The 12,280-nt window shown below is 37.4% G+C and overlaps 4 protein-coding genes across 4 annotated transcripts; all 4 read right to left on the bottom strand.

Moving 5' to 3' along the window:
* Positions 1-650: 650 nt before the first annotated feature.
* LOC17887986 (cytochrome P450 710A1) lies at positions 651-2,705 on the bottom strand. Its single transcript, XM_006295562.2, has one exon. The coding sequence runs from the start codon at positions 2,465-2,467 to the stop codon at positions 971-973; it is 1,497 nt and encodes a 498-aa protein (XP_006295624.1). The 5' UTR covers positions 2,468-2,705; the 3' UTR covers positions 651-970.
* A 3,310-nt stretch (positions 2,706-6,015) lies between these two features.
* Positions 6,016-8,690, bottom strand: LOC17889428. The gene is made up of 3 exons (XM_006294272.2): positions 8,263-8,690; positions 6,765-7,280; positions 6,016-6,690 (listed from the first exon to the last, which is right to left on the bottom strand). The coding sequence occupies exons 1-3, from the start codon at positions 8,381-8,383 to the stop codon at positions 6,113-6,115; spliced, it is 1,215 nt and encodes a 404-aa protein (XP_006294334.1). The 5' UTR covers positions 8,384-8,690; the 3' UTR covers positions 6,016-6,112.
* Positions 8,691-9,386: 696 nt separating this feature from the next.
* LOC17888814 (ribosomal protein S14, mitochondrial) lies at positions 9,387-10,235 on the bottom strand. Its single transcript, XM_006295065.2, has 2 exons — positions 9,656-10,235; positions 9,387-9,578 (listed from the first exon to the last, which is right to left on the bottom strand). The coding sequence occupies exon 1, from the start codon at positions 10,168-10,170 to the stop codon at positions 9,676-9,678; it is 495 nt and encodes a 164-aa protein (XP_006295127.1). The 5' UTR covers positions 10,171-10,235; the 3' UTR covers positions 9,387-9,578; positions 9,656-9,675.
* Positions 10,236-10,324: 89 nt separating this feature from the next.
* Positions 10,325-11,711, bottom strand: LOC17889673. Its single transcript, XM_006294696.2, has 4 exons — positions 11,266-11,711; positions 11,010-11,156; positions 10,849-10,926; positions 10,325-10,767 (listed from the first exon to the last, which is right to left on the bottom strand). The coding sequence occupies exons 1-4, from the start codon at positions 11,677-11,679 to the stop codon at positions 10,528-10,530; spliced, it is 879 nt and encodes a 292-aa protein (XP_006294758.2). The 5' UTR covers positions 11,680-11,711; the 3' UTR covers positions 10,325-10,527.
* Between the last annotated feature and the right edge of the window lie 569 nt (positions 11,712-12,280).

Consider the following 12,280-nt stretch of genomic DNA (forward strand, 5'->3'; position numbering starts at 1 on the left):
GCATCACCGTAATCAACATTTTCAACAACCTCAGTTTCATGATTGATCGGTAACTTATGTTCTTATTATAGGTTGTAATTTTGGGTCAAATATGTTTTGGTCGTCTTCATCCTGCTTCGAGCAAACTTTCTTTGAAGATATCGGATAAGTGGAGTGCCATTGAAATCATATGTCAATATGCAATCAGTGTAAACAAAGTCGTATAAAACACCCAAACTATCTTAGAAGATCTTTATTGCAAGCATTTTAAATATTAATCTTATAATTAATGTAGTATTATAATTGAAAATGTATCTTAACACAATGTTTTGTATCTTATAAGATACATACCTTATCAATTAACTTTATTTTGCATTTAATTAAAATTAAAAATTAATTTAAGAATTTCTTAAGATCCGCCCATTAAAGATTAAGATCCTCCCATTAAGATGGTCTAAATGTAGTTATTATAGCTCGACGATTTGTCTCCAACGACATGCATGCGATGCTCGTAGAGGCAAACGTCGCATTTGGTATCGTTTTTTTAATCATGAGAGTTAAAGTTTACGGGTGGATCGATGTTAATGTGAGATATTGTGTGGTAGAAGTGATTTTATTGATAATTAGAGTGGTCCAAAACAAGGTTAGACGAATTCAAAAGAACTGTGAGATAAGGTTAACGACTGGTATGCTTTTTTCATTTAAATAAACGACGGCAAAAACTAAACAACTAAACATAGTATGAAGCACGTTATAACATCACTGATTCACTGAGACAAAAGAAACTGAAAAAGAAATTAAAGAAGTAAAAGACAACAACACAAACAGAGATATGGTGAAAACATGCGTGCATGGTAAAAGTAAAGCAAATGACATGTCTTCTCACTTCGAGAGACACATCACGAAAAGCAAATAAACTTAAACTTCAAGTAAAATCACACTTTTGACTTTGATCGCCAATAAATTTTAAGAAAAATCCAACTGGATCAGTTTAAAGGGAGAGAGAGAGGTTGGGATACTTTGCGACGCGTCTAGACAAGAACACGGTGCAGCCATCCTTGGGTGATATCGTAGGGCAGTACACGATGTCATCGCAGCCGTCTGATCGAAGCCTCTTGAAATCAAACAAAGACGAGAACATTGCGATGAAGAGCACCAAGTGGTTCAACGCGTAACGCTGCCCCACGCATTGGTGAGGCCCCCATCCAAATGCTAGGAAGTTGCGCTTGAACACCTGGTCCTCTTGCCTTGTCTCGCTAAACCGGTCAGGATCGAACCGGTCCGGTTCAGTAAACCCTTGAAACGAAGAGTCGAAAACAGAAGGCAAGACAAGTGCTCCTTTAGGGATAGTGTACGATTCCGTGAGAGGGAAGTCTGTAGCTGCGACGTGAGGGACCAGAGTTGCCGGAGGCCTGTATCTCACCACCTCACGCGCCACGGAACGCGTGTACTTCATCTCCGCCAGCTGATCGACGGTGATCAATGCGTTGGACTCAGGCGACCAGATCTTGGCTACTTCCTCTCTTACTCTGTTCAGCACTTCCGGCTCCGACTCAAGAAGCGTCACTGCCCATAGTAGTGATGATGTGGATGCGTCTTGCGCGGCAAATAGAAAATCGAAGAGCAAGCCGCCGATATCTTCGTCTCCGGAGTGCGGCGGCGGTGGACTCTCCTCGACGATCGCCTGCATCCAGAAATCGATTAGGCATGTTGGTTTGTCTCCTGCAGCCATCCGCACTTTTGATTTTCCGGCGCAAATGGCGAGCGTCTCCGCTAGCCTAGTTACTGCCCGGCGAGCCTCACCGAACGCGAAGCCAGGGAGGTCGATGGGGAGAGCCATGGCTCCGAGATTGAACAGATTGTAATCAGTACGGAACCTGTTTTTGGCTTCCTTGTCAAGGTACGTTCCAACGAAAACCGTCTGTGAAGTCTCGAGGTTTAATTCACGGACAAGCTGTCGCAGCGACACCGGATTAGATCCTCCGGCGGTACTCTCCTCCCATCTCTGTAGATGACGGAGGATAACTAACTGCTGGGAGGCAGAGTAGGTCGAGAGTGCCTTGGGGTTGAAGTTAGGAGCGATCTGACGGCGGACGGATTTGTGATCCTCCCCGAACATGTAAATGAGGTTGTGTTCACCGAAGAGCTTCTTTCCAAAGGGATGTCCGATGAGGTGGAAGGCATCTGGACGAACGTTTGAGAAGATTTGATGAGAGAGCTCAGTGTCTCTGATGTAGACTATGAATTTCCCGATGAGGTAGTTGGCGGAGATGCCTGAGATGGTCGCGGTGGCGGATTGCTTGTCCCAGAAGGAAGTAGGGTCACGGACGAGTGCAACAGCGTTTCCGATGATCGGAGGGACAAAGAGTGGACCAGGGAGGTTGCGTTTCTTGACAAGGTAAGAGAGTTGCTCTATGAGAAGGAAGAGGAGTAATGCTGAGACGACGTAAGGTGCGAGAGAGGCAAATAGAGAAACAGAGAAAACCATATCTTTCTTGTTTCTCTACTTCTTTTATTAGTAAAGCTTCTCTTGAGGTTTTTTGTGTATAAAATGGAAATGATTGAAGAACAAGAAGAAGAAGAGGGTTTTGCTTTGTTGTCTTGGACTGCCTTTTGTCTTTCTTGATGTTCCTTTGTTTGGTGGGATTTTCAGAATTTTCTAATAGGTTTTGGGGAATTGGATTGAAGCTGTGTTTGCAAATTGCAGTGGTATTGGGACAAGAAGAATTCAGATTTCTTTCTCTGCTCTGTTTCTTTTATATACTTTCTTAATCATATATGTCTTGTCTATCTGGAGGTAGAGAGAAAGAGACGAATATAATGGATTGACCATAAGCTGTGGTTGAGATCAGTTTTATAAAGAAAATTCTAATCATAATTGGTTAGTTGTAATTAATACAAAGCACATTAAGTATTATTTTTCCTGTAAGATACTAATCTAAAAGAGGACTCGTGTATATATGTAACAAGTAACAACACAATGAAATATAAGAATATTTGATTTATAATATGATAGTTTTGAAAATTTGTGAGTAGTATGTTGACTTGATCACGATTCTAATAAGACATCACTGTCTGATAGATACTGTTCTTTGGATAAATTTGGTTTTTGAGGTTATCTCAATACTCAATAGATGACTTTGGATTTTATTTTTTAACTCCCAAATGAATTGTTTGTTTTGTTAACAGCTCTTTGACCTTCAAAGGCTCACACAGTCAGACCCTATCAACCTGACTTGCTCTAAATCATCAAAATATCATTAACAAATAATTGTTGAAAATAGTAAAATAATAACGCTTTGCGTTTAGTTTTTTTTTTTTTTGTTCATGTTTTGATAATCTGCTTATATATATTTATCTCGGTAAGCTTCAATCATTGTCCAACTATGTTTAAATAAATAGTGCGCGTGTCCTAACACAAAACTATACTATTTTAAAGCTTTTGAATTGTAATGACGTCTCAAGTTGCGTATGTATCGCGCAATTCAAGTGACTTTTTTTTTTTCTTTTTAATTCCAAATCCAAATATGTATGTCGTCTCTCAAATGTGTGCGATTGAAAATCGCTCTAGCTATTCTAATGCATGGACTTCCACAACCAATAAGCGAGATTCTAATTATGACATGGATCTTAAGATTTTGATTTTTAATTAATGTTGTTGTTGTGATCTTCACGACTTCACCCTTACTCGGTAATCGGTATAGTTGCATATTATGAAAATTATAAATTTAGAAAATTGAAATGGTTTTACGTTTAGAGAGAGTTGTATGTATGTATATATGTTATATCATTAAGTTGTTGACTATAAAATTGTTAATTAGTATTTTCAATGTCTAATTTGTGAGATAAACACAAATACGTGTTCAAAATAAAATAGATAAGCATGAGTTAATGCCGTATAAAAACATTAAACTAGTATGTTTTCGAATTATGATTGGCCCAAAATTTTTATGGCGACAGATCTAAACATTGAGAACTTGAACGACTCATTTATTAATGTAGTTGCATAGCAATTATTAGCAAATATAAAAATGCGATTAGAAAAGTCATATAAATCATATATATAAATGAAAGAGTAATCTCTCGTTTGTAGACTTGTTAGAATTTCTATCAGACTAATGATACCACTATAATATTAATACTATATTAGAAAATCTACAAAATTCTCATGTCATGGTTTTGGAATCCGAATCTTATCACTAACCAATTTCCTTATTTGATCTAAGAAGGTTAGTTCGATATATTGTTTTAGTGCATACAGTATGTCGAGGACAAGAGTTAGATGATACATCTTATTCTAAATTTTCTTTAATCATATCAAGCCAACTTCTGTTTAGATATATAAAGCATAGAACAAAAACCATATTAAACCTCTCGTGTTTTTGGCTTAGAAGGTTCTTCTTCGTGGCCGTATATATATATATATATATATAGATATATATATATATTAATCTCTCTAGAATCAACGCCGTTGACCATTTTTAAAAAATGTAAATCAGTTTTATTGTGTGTGTACGTGACTGCTTGATAGCTAGTTTCTTGTCTCTTGATAATGTTTTTTTTTCGATCAAGAAGTTTCAGATAGTGTTTTCATTACAAAATCATATCCTTTCTAGTACTAAAATAATAACTATATGACCTCTCCATATATCTTCTGATTAGTTTGGCTTTAGGGTAAAACATCTATTTGACAATACTTTTGACAAAAAGAAGAAAAAAGAATCAAATCCATATTTATAAAAGAAGGAATCATGTTACAACTTCTCTTGTGATTCAGACTTATTTTGAATGTTGATTTTTCTATTGTCAGCCGCTTAGCATCTTTCCAACATCCAATTTTGAACTTTTGAACTTTGAAGAATCATTTTAGAAAGGTGAAGAAAAATCAGTATAATGATAATTAATAAACACATTTGGATAAAATTCTTCCCCTGATTCTTCTTTGTATTATAATATTTATAGAAGTCAATGAACGTTATTTGGCGCCGTGGAATATAATTCTTTCTTCTTTTTTTCAGTCTCGAAGACGACTTATTTCTTTCCCAAAGTTTTGAAACGAAGATGGTCATAAAACGGAGACACACATCTTCTAGGGTGTACATGCAGTAATGTGATATAATTTTGCATTAGTTACCTGAATAGATGTTTTGTACTTTTGTTTGTATAAATGCCTTAAGATCTCAAGTGAAAATATGAAAAGACCAATAAGTTAGAGTAACTCAAAAGGACAGCATAAAATGCAAAACTAGCGGACAAGTGAATCTTGTCTAGCCAAATTTGCCAACGGTGTCATTTTATACGAAGTCTGATATGCTTGCATTCGAGTTTTGTTCTTCCAATTTTGCAGACTTCCCCTTCCGTAATTACTAATTACTAACAACACGTTAATCTTCTTCTTTTTTCTCTTTCACATAATACATTTAATTATAGTCTACTGGTTATAGTATCAGTGAATATAATATGGAAAAGAAGGAAAAAAACGGACTATGAATTGTTATTTTGATGCATATATCAAAAATCAAAACAAAATGCACATGCACCGTAACAATGTAAGTGATTCTTGATCTTTGAAAGTAATTCACACGAAAATATGAGTTTGAGGGGAAAAAAAAAACATTTTACCACTGACCAGCTTAAAGAGAATGAAAAATTTAAAAAATTCTCTGAAACAGATTCTACTAAGAGATTACCCAAAGATGAAGCACAATCTAGCTTCCTATACCAGATTCATAAGAGGAAACGTATAGCTAGATGGCCTACGTGCCAATACATTGCATCACGGACACGCTTATGGTTTAGTGTTTTAACAATTTAGATTACCTTGAAAATCCACAATGATGAAAACTAATCTAGATAGCCGTGTCAACTGGAAAGCTAGTTCAAACTCTTCAATGAGAGTTGCACGAATCTGCCTAGGTTCCAATAAACAATCCATTATAATTCATTAGCATAAAAGCATGTGAAATGATTTCAGTGAACTAGCTTACCTCAATTTGCACTAAAAAGCTACTATTTAGTGATTTCAACGACCGTGAATTGCATAAAAAGGTACTTTCTCATATAACTAGTAGCTTGAATCCGATACAACATTGGAGTCCCGGTTTATCAATACCATTTTCTAATCCGGAACAATCTACATGAACACCAATGTGAGAAGAATAAAAGCCGGAAAACCAAATCCAACCCTACTAGAACCGGAGAACCAGACCTTAACGTCATCAATCACAGGTCCACACAAGGAACTCATATCGTCCGTCCTCGTATTGTAATAAACGCTGTAGAAAGCGATCCTCGTACGGTCAGCTTTCGCCGTGAAATTCACTTCCGATATCTCGAAAGTAGAGTTCGCTTGCGCCATATAATGAAAGTTCTGTGCTTGATCTCCCGCAAAAGCCATTACAGCCAAAGGTTCCTTGCACTTGTCTCCTGCATGACCCAATGAGAAAGATAGCTTATACGGAGTGTTAGCCTTTGTCTCAACCATTTGAGAAATTATGCCTTCTTTGCCCGACAGAAGCTCTATAGCTCGCCTCCCCTCAGGAACAGAGAAGTGGTCCGAGTCAATAAACCTGACTGCTCGGTTCGATTCTACTGTCCATCCCGGAAGTGACGATATTTCTTCGTCAAGACATGTCGGAAGCAGAACACCTAAGGTCGTGTTCCTAAACATCCATGGACCTTCTTCAAAATCTCCATTAATCACTGCATTGCCTGTAACAGCACAACATCTACATTAGTTATTGGTGTGTAATTAAAACAAATAGTAATAAAGGAGGAAACGTTACGTTTTGGTTTATCAGGAGTGAAGAGCTTCTTAACGGCAATGTCGTCGATGATAGGGCCACAAGTAGGATCATCCTCCATGTCAGGATTCCTAAAAACCAACCTGACGCGATCCACAACCGCTTCAAACGCCCATGCATATGGATCCCACCCTTGAACGCTGTAAAGCGTTTGTAAATCGATGGTCCGCGACGCGATTGGCTCATCGGAAGAAGCAACCGAAACGTTCAGCGACTCTAGCTGTGCACACGTGCGGGCGGCGCTGAACGTGACGGAGTAGACCGAACCTTTCTCCACCGCCAGTTCTTGGCTGATCTCTGCTTCGTTTCCTAATCTAACGGCGTGACGACCTTCAGGCACGATCAAGATCATCCCGCCTTGTTTTTGACCGGACTTTATTAACTCCACCATGCCGTCAGATCGCCAGCTCGGGATCTCTGAGGCGTCGTGGATGATCGCGTCATCATCGGGGAAACCGTTTAATGGCGGAGTCTCGAAGTTGCCGTTAACCACCAAGCCTGGGGAAAAAAACGTATCCGGTTAAACAGGAGATCACTTAATTATAATTTATAAAGAAAAAAGGGTTTAATTACCGAAATTGATAAAATTGTGTCAGAAAATAAAATATGATGGAAACGTGTATAAGTGTATAACAACAATTTCATATTTTATTTCCAGTTTTGGGCCATACATTCTCTCAAGAAATCTAGAAAAATAATCCCAAATTATATTCTTTCTCTCGTATTTCTCGTGAGTTTACATTTACCTATTAGTTAAAAGGTTAGAAAAAAATAATAATATACAGAACATAGAAGAGAAGACACGAGAATTGAACAATTTCATAAATTAGGCCCCACGGCATTAACTTGCTAGGGTCTCAACATTCATTTGACTAACAGTTACAAAGTACCCTTTTCCTTAGGGAACGGGTAAACAAAACCTGGTTTTGAGGTGTTGGAGACTTGAATTGAATCAAACGAAACTGAGAGATTATCAAAGGAGCTGAGAAAAGGGTTTTTACTATTATTTTAACACAGGAATGGCCTACAGCTATTATAAACTAATGAATAAGGTAAGACCCACAAACTTACTTTTTGTTTATTTTCTGATTGTGACTGATTAAAAATTGGAAAAAGGATTTTTTTTACTCGTTGCTCAACTCAGACCAAGAAGAAGTGATGAGATTACCCTAAAAAAATACCAAATCCATGTGAAGATTATAAACTTTTCATTCCTTATCCAGTTTTTGTTGTTATCCAGATCTGTTTTAGAAAGAAGAACTAAACACTACTATAGGCGATGTTGAATAATCCTCTGTTCTTGGAACAGAGAAGTTAGGCTGGGTTTACGTTTCCGTAATCAAATTCATCACAGAAGAAACAGAATCATGCTTTCGCCAACCAATTAACAAACACTACGAGGAAAACCACCAACACTATTAACCACGAAACAAAAAACAAATCAAGAAAGGTGACGAGATTGTGATATAGTATAGCTTACCGTCTTCGACTGGTGAAGTTTTGCCGGCGGAGTCTCCCGCGGTGACAATGGAGAGACCAAGCAGAAGCACTACTATGGAGATGAAAACCGATTTGAAACTATTGTTGTTGTAAAGCACCATCTCTCACTGTCTTTCAATGAACAGTAGAAACTAGAAAGTGTTTCTGCTTGTTCTTTTTGTGCAACGGAGCCAAAGCAGGGAAGAAGAGTCTAGTGTCCCTTTTATCCAAACTCCTTCCAGCTGTTCTTTTTGTTCCATTATTCTTATATTTACAAACCGCGTGGTGGTACTGGTCGTAGTCATTGGTCTACACGAGAGTGGCTTACTTATGTTCTCCCTTACTCATTTATCTATTATGGACCAATGACCACTTTCCTTTTCTCTTTTCATTTTTGTTAAAATTAATCACTTGTCTTTACCCTTTAGATCAGTCCAAGCGAAGAGATAAGGGGAAAAGGACATCTTATTTTGGAATTCAGAGACACTCAAACGTAATGGTGAGTGATTCAAGAAGCAATCAGGACTTCCATCAAGTTGAACTGTTGAGGTACCCAAGTTACACAAACATTATCACTAATGTTGCAAGAGGCAAATTGTTTCTTTCCAAAATTGGGCTCAGGCAGAGACTTAATACCATGACATAGGATGCATATGTAAAGGTGCGGAAAGCCTAAGAAGGTTGATCATTGCTTAATGTTGTCTGCTTAAGATATCTATCACAACTCCCCTGCTGCTGTTTTCCGAAGAATTGAGCAGCTTTGATGTTATACATTTTTACCTAAAAATCGTTTTCTTCTAGCCATATCTTGTTTGAACATCCCAAAGGGCACATAAGCATATAATAATTGATAAGTTCTTCGTGAGTTTACCTCTACTCTTCAGTAATCTTCCCTAATCTACACGATAAGGAAACTGGCTCAGAGTTACCACCTACTTTCTCAACATTATATTCCAAAGCAAAGTGTTCTAAAACTTCAACCTTTTACTTTAGCAATGCATCATACTCCTTAGTGAAAGGTTGCTAAACTTTATGTATCATGATTCAACCACAAAAATTGCTACGATAACTACACAAGCCTTAGTGAGATCATAGAGATCATAAAGAAAGAGCATGCTTTGTAGATGGTGTTTAACTTATTCAACGAGAAATGCTAGAATAACTGAGAAAGAGATCGTAAACAAAGAGCAAGCTAAGTTTTGTGATGGTGTTAAAAATGTTTACACCATCATACAAACAGCTACTTGGGTAATTGTATTTACCACAAAAAAGTTTCTTCAATTCCTTGCTCCCATTTCTCCACAATCATCTTCTTCCCTGAAACAAAACATCAATTTATCATCATCATCTAAGTAACATACAACATAACAGTAAGGAGAATCAAATACACTTACTTGGATCGGTCACAAATAGACTACCAAGACGATTTTTTAATTCCCATCAAAGCACCTTTATTTGCTAATCCACGGAAAACGATTCGAGAAACCCGAAACAGCTCTGTCACAGAACGACCTCGACCAGTGAACACACAACGGTTTCTGATTCTCACAAACGCACTATTCCTCGGCAACTTCGAGAGCTTATAACGATTCTTGTCTCTCATTTCGCTGGGAAGATCCGGATCTTTGCAAAACGCTTTGTACAGCTTTCTCCTCAGTTCAAATCTAGCAGCGAGCAATCTACGTCTGTGATCTGCACTGTTCCTCTTCACACCTTGCTCGGTGCCGCTATGCTTCGGTCCCGATTTCATAAGCGTCGTCGTGAAAAGTCTACCTTGGATTTGACCGAGATTGTTCGGATGCTTAACCACAGATCGACATAACAGCCCTGAAGACGCAAAATGTGATTGAGAGAAGGATCTTTGGCAATATGAAGATACGTTGCGCAGTACTCCTCGGAGACTCGCCATTGATTCAGGAGATTGGAGGGGGAAACGCCGCCGCGGAAATGGTTTAGGGTTCTCTCTCAAGTTGGAAAAGCAAATTCAGATTGAAAATTTTCACTTCTTCTGGTGACAATGGTTTTTGGGCCTATTTTTAATTCTATTCGGCCCACTAAAAGCCCGTAATAACATGTACATAAAACAGCATGGATGATCCATTGTGGAAAAGCTTGCACTTATGTTTTGATTATCTTTTTGCTAAACATGATACTGTATATATACTGTACACATACTGTATCTTGGATTTTTTTTGGAGGTCTAAATTTTGATGTGTTATTATTTATGTATCAAATCATATGATCATTCTTTAACCATTTCAAGATTTCATTGAAGTCTATCTTCCATTGTTTTATCTTTGACTAATTTCGATTTTCTTTTGTTGCCATCTTCGATTTCGTGCTTGAGAGACTCCATTACTTTCTTGAACTCGGCGAATGTGATCTGTTCAGTTTCATATTCTTCTGAGCTTCCAGGCCATTGTAGACTAATTTGGATCTCTCTGAACTTGTTGAATGTCTCCTCGACTTGTTTCATAGGATCATTTCGAAGGTAATGGATTATAGTCTGAGAGATAAATGAAATTTTCACAATAAGTAAAATAGGAAGATAAACTGAATACTATATAGATTACTCTATGTGACTTGCCTGGTATAGAGGACGTCTTGCATCTGTTATGACTTCATCCTCTAGACACTTACATTTTGTTGCCTCTTCCATGTTTCCCTATTAGTAAAAAACTAAATTATTATTATATAGATGTGGTGAAAAAAATCATGTATTATGAGAAATGAAATTATAGAGCAAACCAAGTAGATCAACATCTCCACAAGCAACATTTCAATCTCATAAGCCTCATGACCTTTCTCTTCTTTTCTTGCTTTCTCCAATGCTTTCTTCAATATCTCAACACCTTTTGCTTCTTTCCCACTCATTTCCATCTTCACAATGTCTCTCTAGAAGAGGGAGATGACATAAAGTTTATATATGAACAAACCGAAAGAGAACAAAAATATATATGTGACCAAACTTTTTTTTTTTTGCTAAACATATATGTGAACAAACCTGAAGCATCCCAAAGTCCGGGTGTTCCTTGGAAAGCAATGCTTCAAACTCAATCTCGGCATTCGCAAGTGAAGAAGTATCAGCGCGATATGAGTGCAAATCAAGCAATCTCTGCAATGCCAACGTTCCTCCTCTAATAGCCCCCACTGAAACAGATCTTGAGAGGCCTTTCTGATCTCTTCCAGAGGAAGCCTCCTTACCAATGCTTTTAACATCATCATCTCTTTTTTGTTCTACAACGCTTTTACCATTGCTTTTTCTGATATCTCGACCGTTTTTATCGTCTTTCTTTCTCCATAAGCCACGATTTATGTAGCTCCAAGCGACGTATGCACCGGCAACGATGAATACAGGTGCAACTGCTGCTCCATACTTGGTCTTCATGCTGACCTTGTTCTTGGACTGATTCACCATATACTTACCTAAATTGTATGTTAATTGTCCGATTATTTGTGTTTTGGAATGTCAAATATTAAAACTTTCTTATGGAAAGTTGGTTTTATACACAAGAAGAACTGGATTGCAAGTGGAAGAGGAAAAACATTCAAGTTATTCTAATGTTAGTCTTGTATCATAGGTAAAGAAGTTTATTATACTTTAATCGAAGAGATACACGAACAAAGAATATATTGCCATGGGAATTTCCAATGTCCCAAACTATAGAGAAAAGAATAATATTTTCTGAATCAAATACTACAATGAAAACCCACTAATCTGCAAAATGTATGTACTACCACTAGATCAAACGTCTCTAAGAATACAAAGGGAACAAATGAACATTTATCTTGTAATTTCGAAAAATAGGATACCAAACAGTAAATAAGCTATCGAAACCTTGCCTAAATACGTACTGGCTTGTTTAAGCAAGCAAATTAAAATCTTAGATTCCTTTTCGTCAATCTCAAGTTACTTCTGTCTGAAGCAACAAATCGATGCTTTCCTTCACAAACCCTAAATCTCTAAGATGTTCTATGCATGTGGAGAAACTAAGAAAAAAAAACAAAAGGGTAACAAG

This window comes from Capsella rubella, unplaced genomic scaffold (genome assembly GCF_000375325.1).
Source record: "Capsella rubella cultivar Monte Gargano unplaced genomic scaffold, Caprub1_0 scaffold_4, whole genome shotgun sequence".
Lineage (NCBI taxonomy): Eukaryota > Viridiplantae > Streptophyta > Magnoliopsida > Brassicales > Brassicaceae > Capsella > Capsella rubella.

Excerpts from the sequence above, each read along its gene's own strand:
- LOC17887986 (XM_006295562.2), bottom strand. The coding sequence starts at position 2,467 with ATGGTTTTCTCTGTTTCTCTATTTGCCTCTCTCGCACCTTACGTCGTC.
- LOC17889428 (XM_006294272.2), bottom strand. The coding sequence starts at position 8,383 with ATGGTGCTTTACAACAACAATAGTTTCAAATCGGTTTTCATCTCCATA. Across the intron at positions 7,281-8,262 it reads AACTTCACCAGTCGAAGACG|GCTTGGTGGTTAACGGCAAC; the intron begins GTAAGCTATACT and ends TTTTTTCCCCAG. Across the intron at positions 6,691-6,764 it reads CACTCCTGATAAACCAAAAC|GCAATGCAGTGATTAATGGA; the intron begins GTAACGTTTCCT and ends GTGCTGTTACAG.
- LOC17888814 (XM_006295065.2), bottom strand. The coding sequence starts at position 10,170 with ATGGCGAGTCTCCGAGGAGTACTGCGCAACGTATCTTCATATTGCCAA.
- LOC17889673 (XM_006294696.2), bottom strand. The coding sequence starts at position 11,679 with ATGGTGAATCAGTCCAAGAACAAGGTCAGCATGAAGACCAAGTATGGA. Across the intron at positions 11,157-11,265 it reads CGGACTTTGGGATGCTTCAG|AGAGACATTGTGAAGATGGA; the intron begins GTTTGTTCACAT and ends TCCCTCTTCTAG. Across the intron at positions 10,768-10,848 it reads CAAGACGTCCTCTATACCAG|ACTATAATCCATTACCTTCG; the intron begins GCAAGTCACATA and ends TTTATCTCTCAG.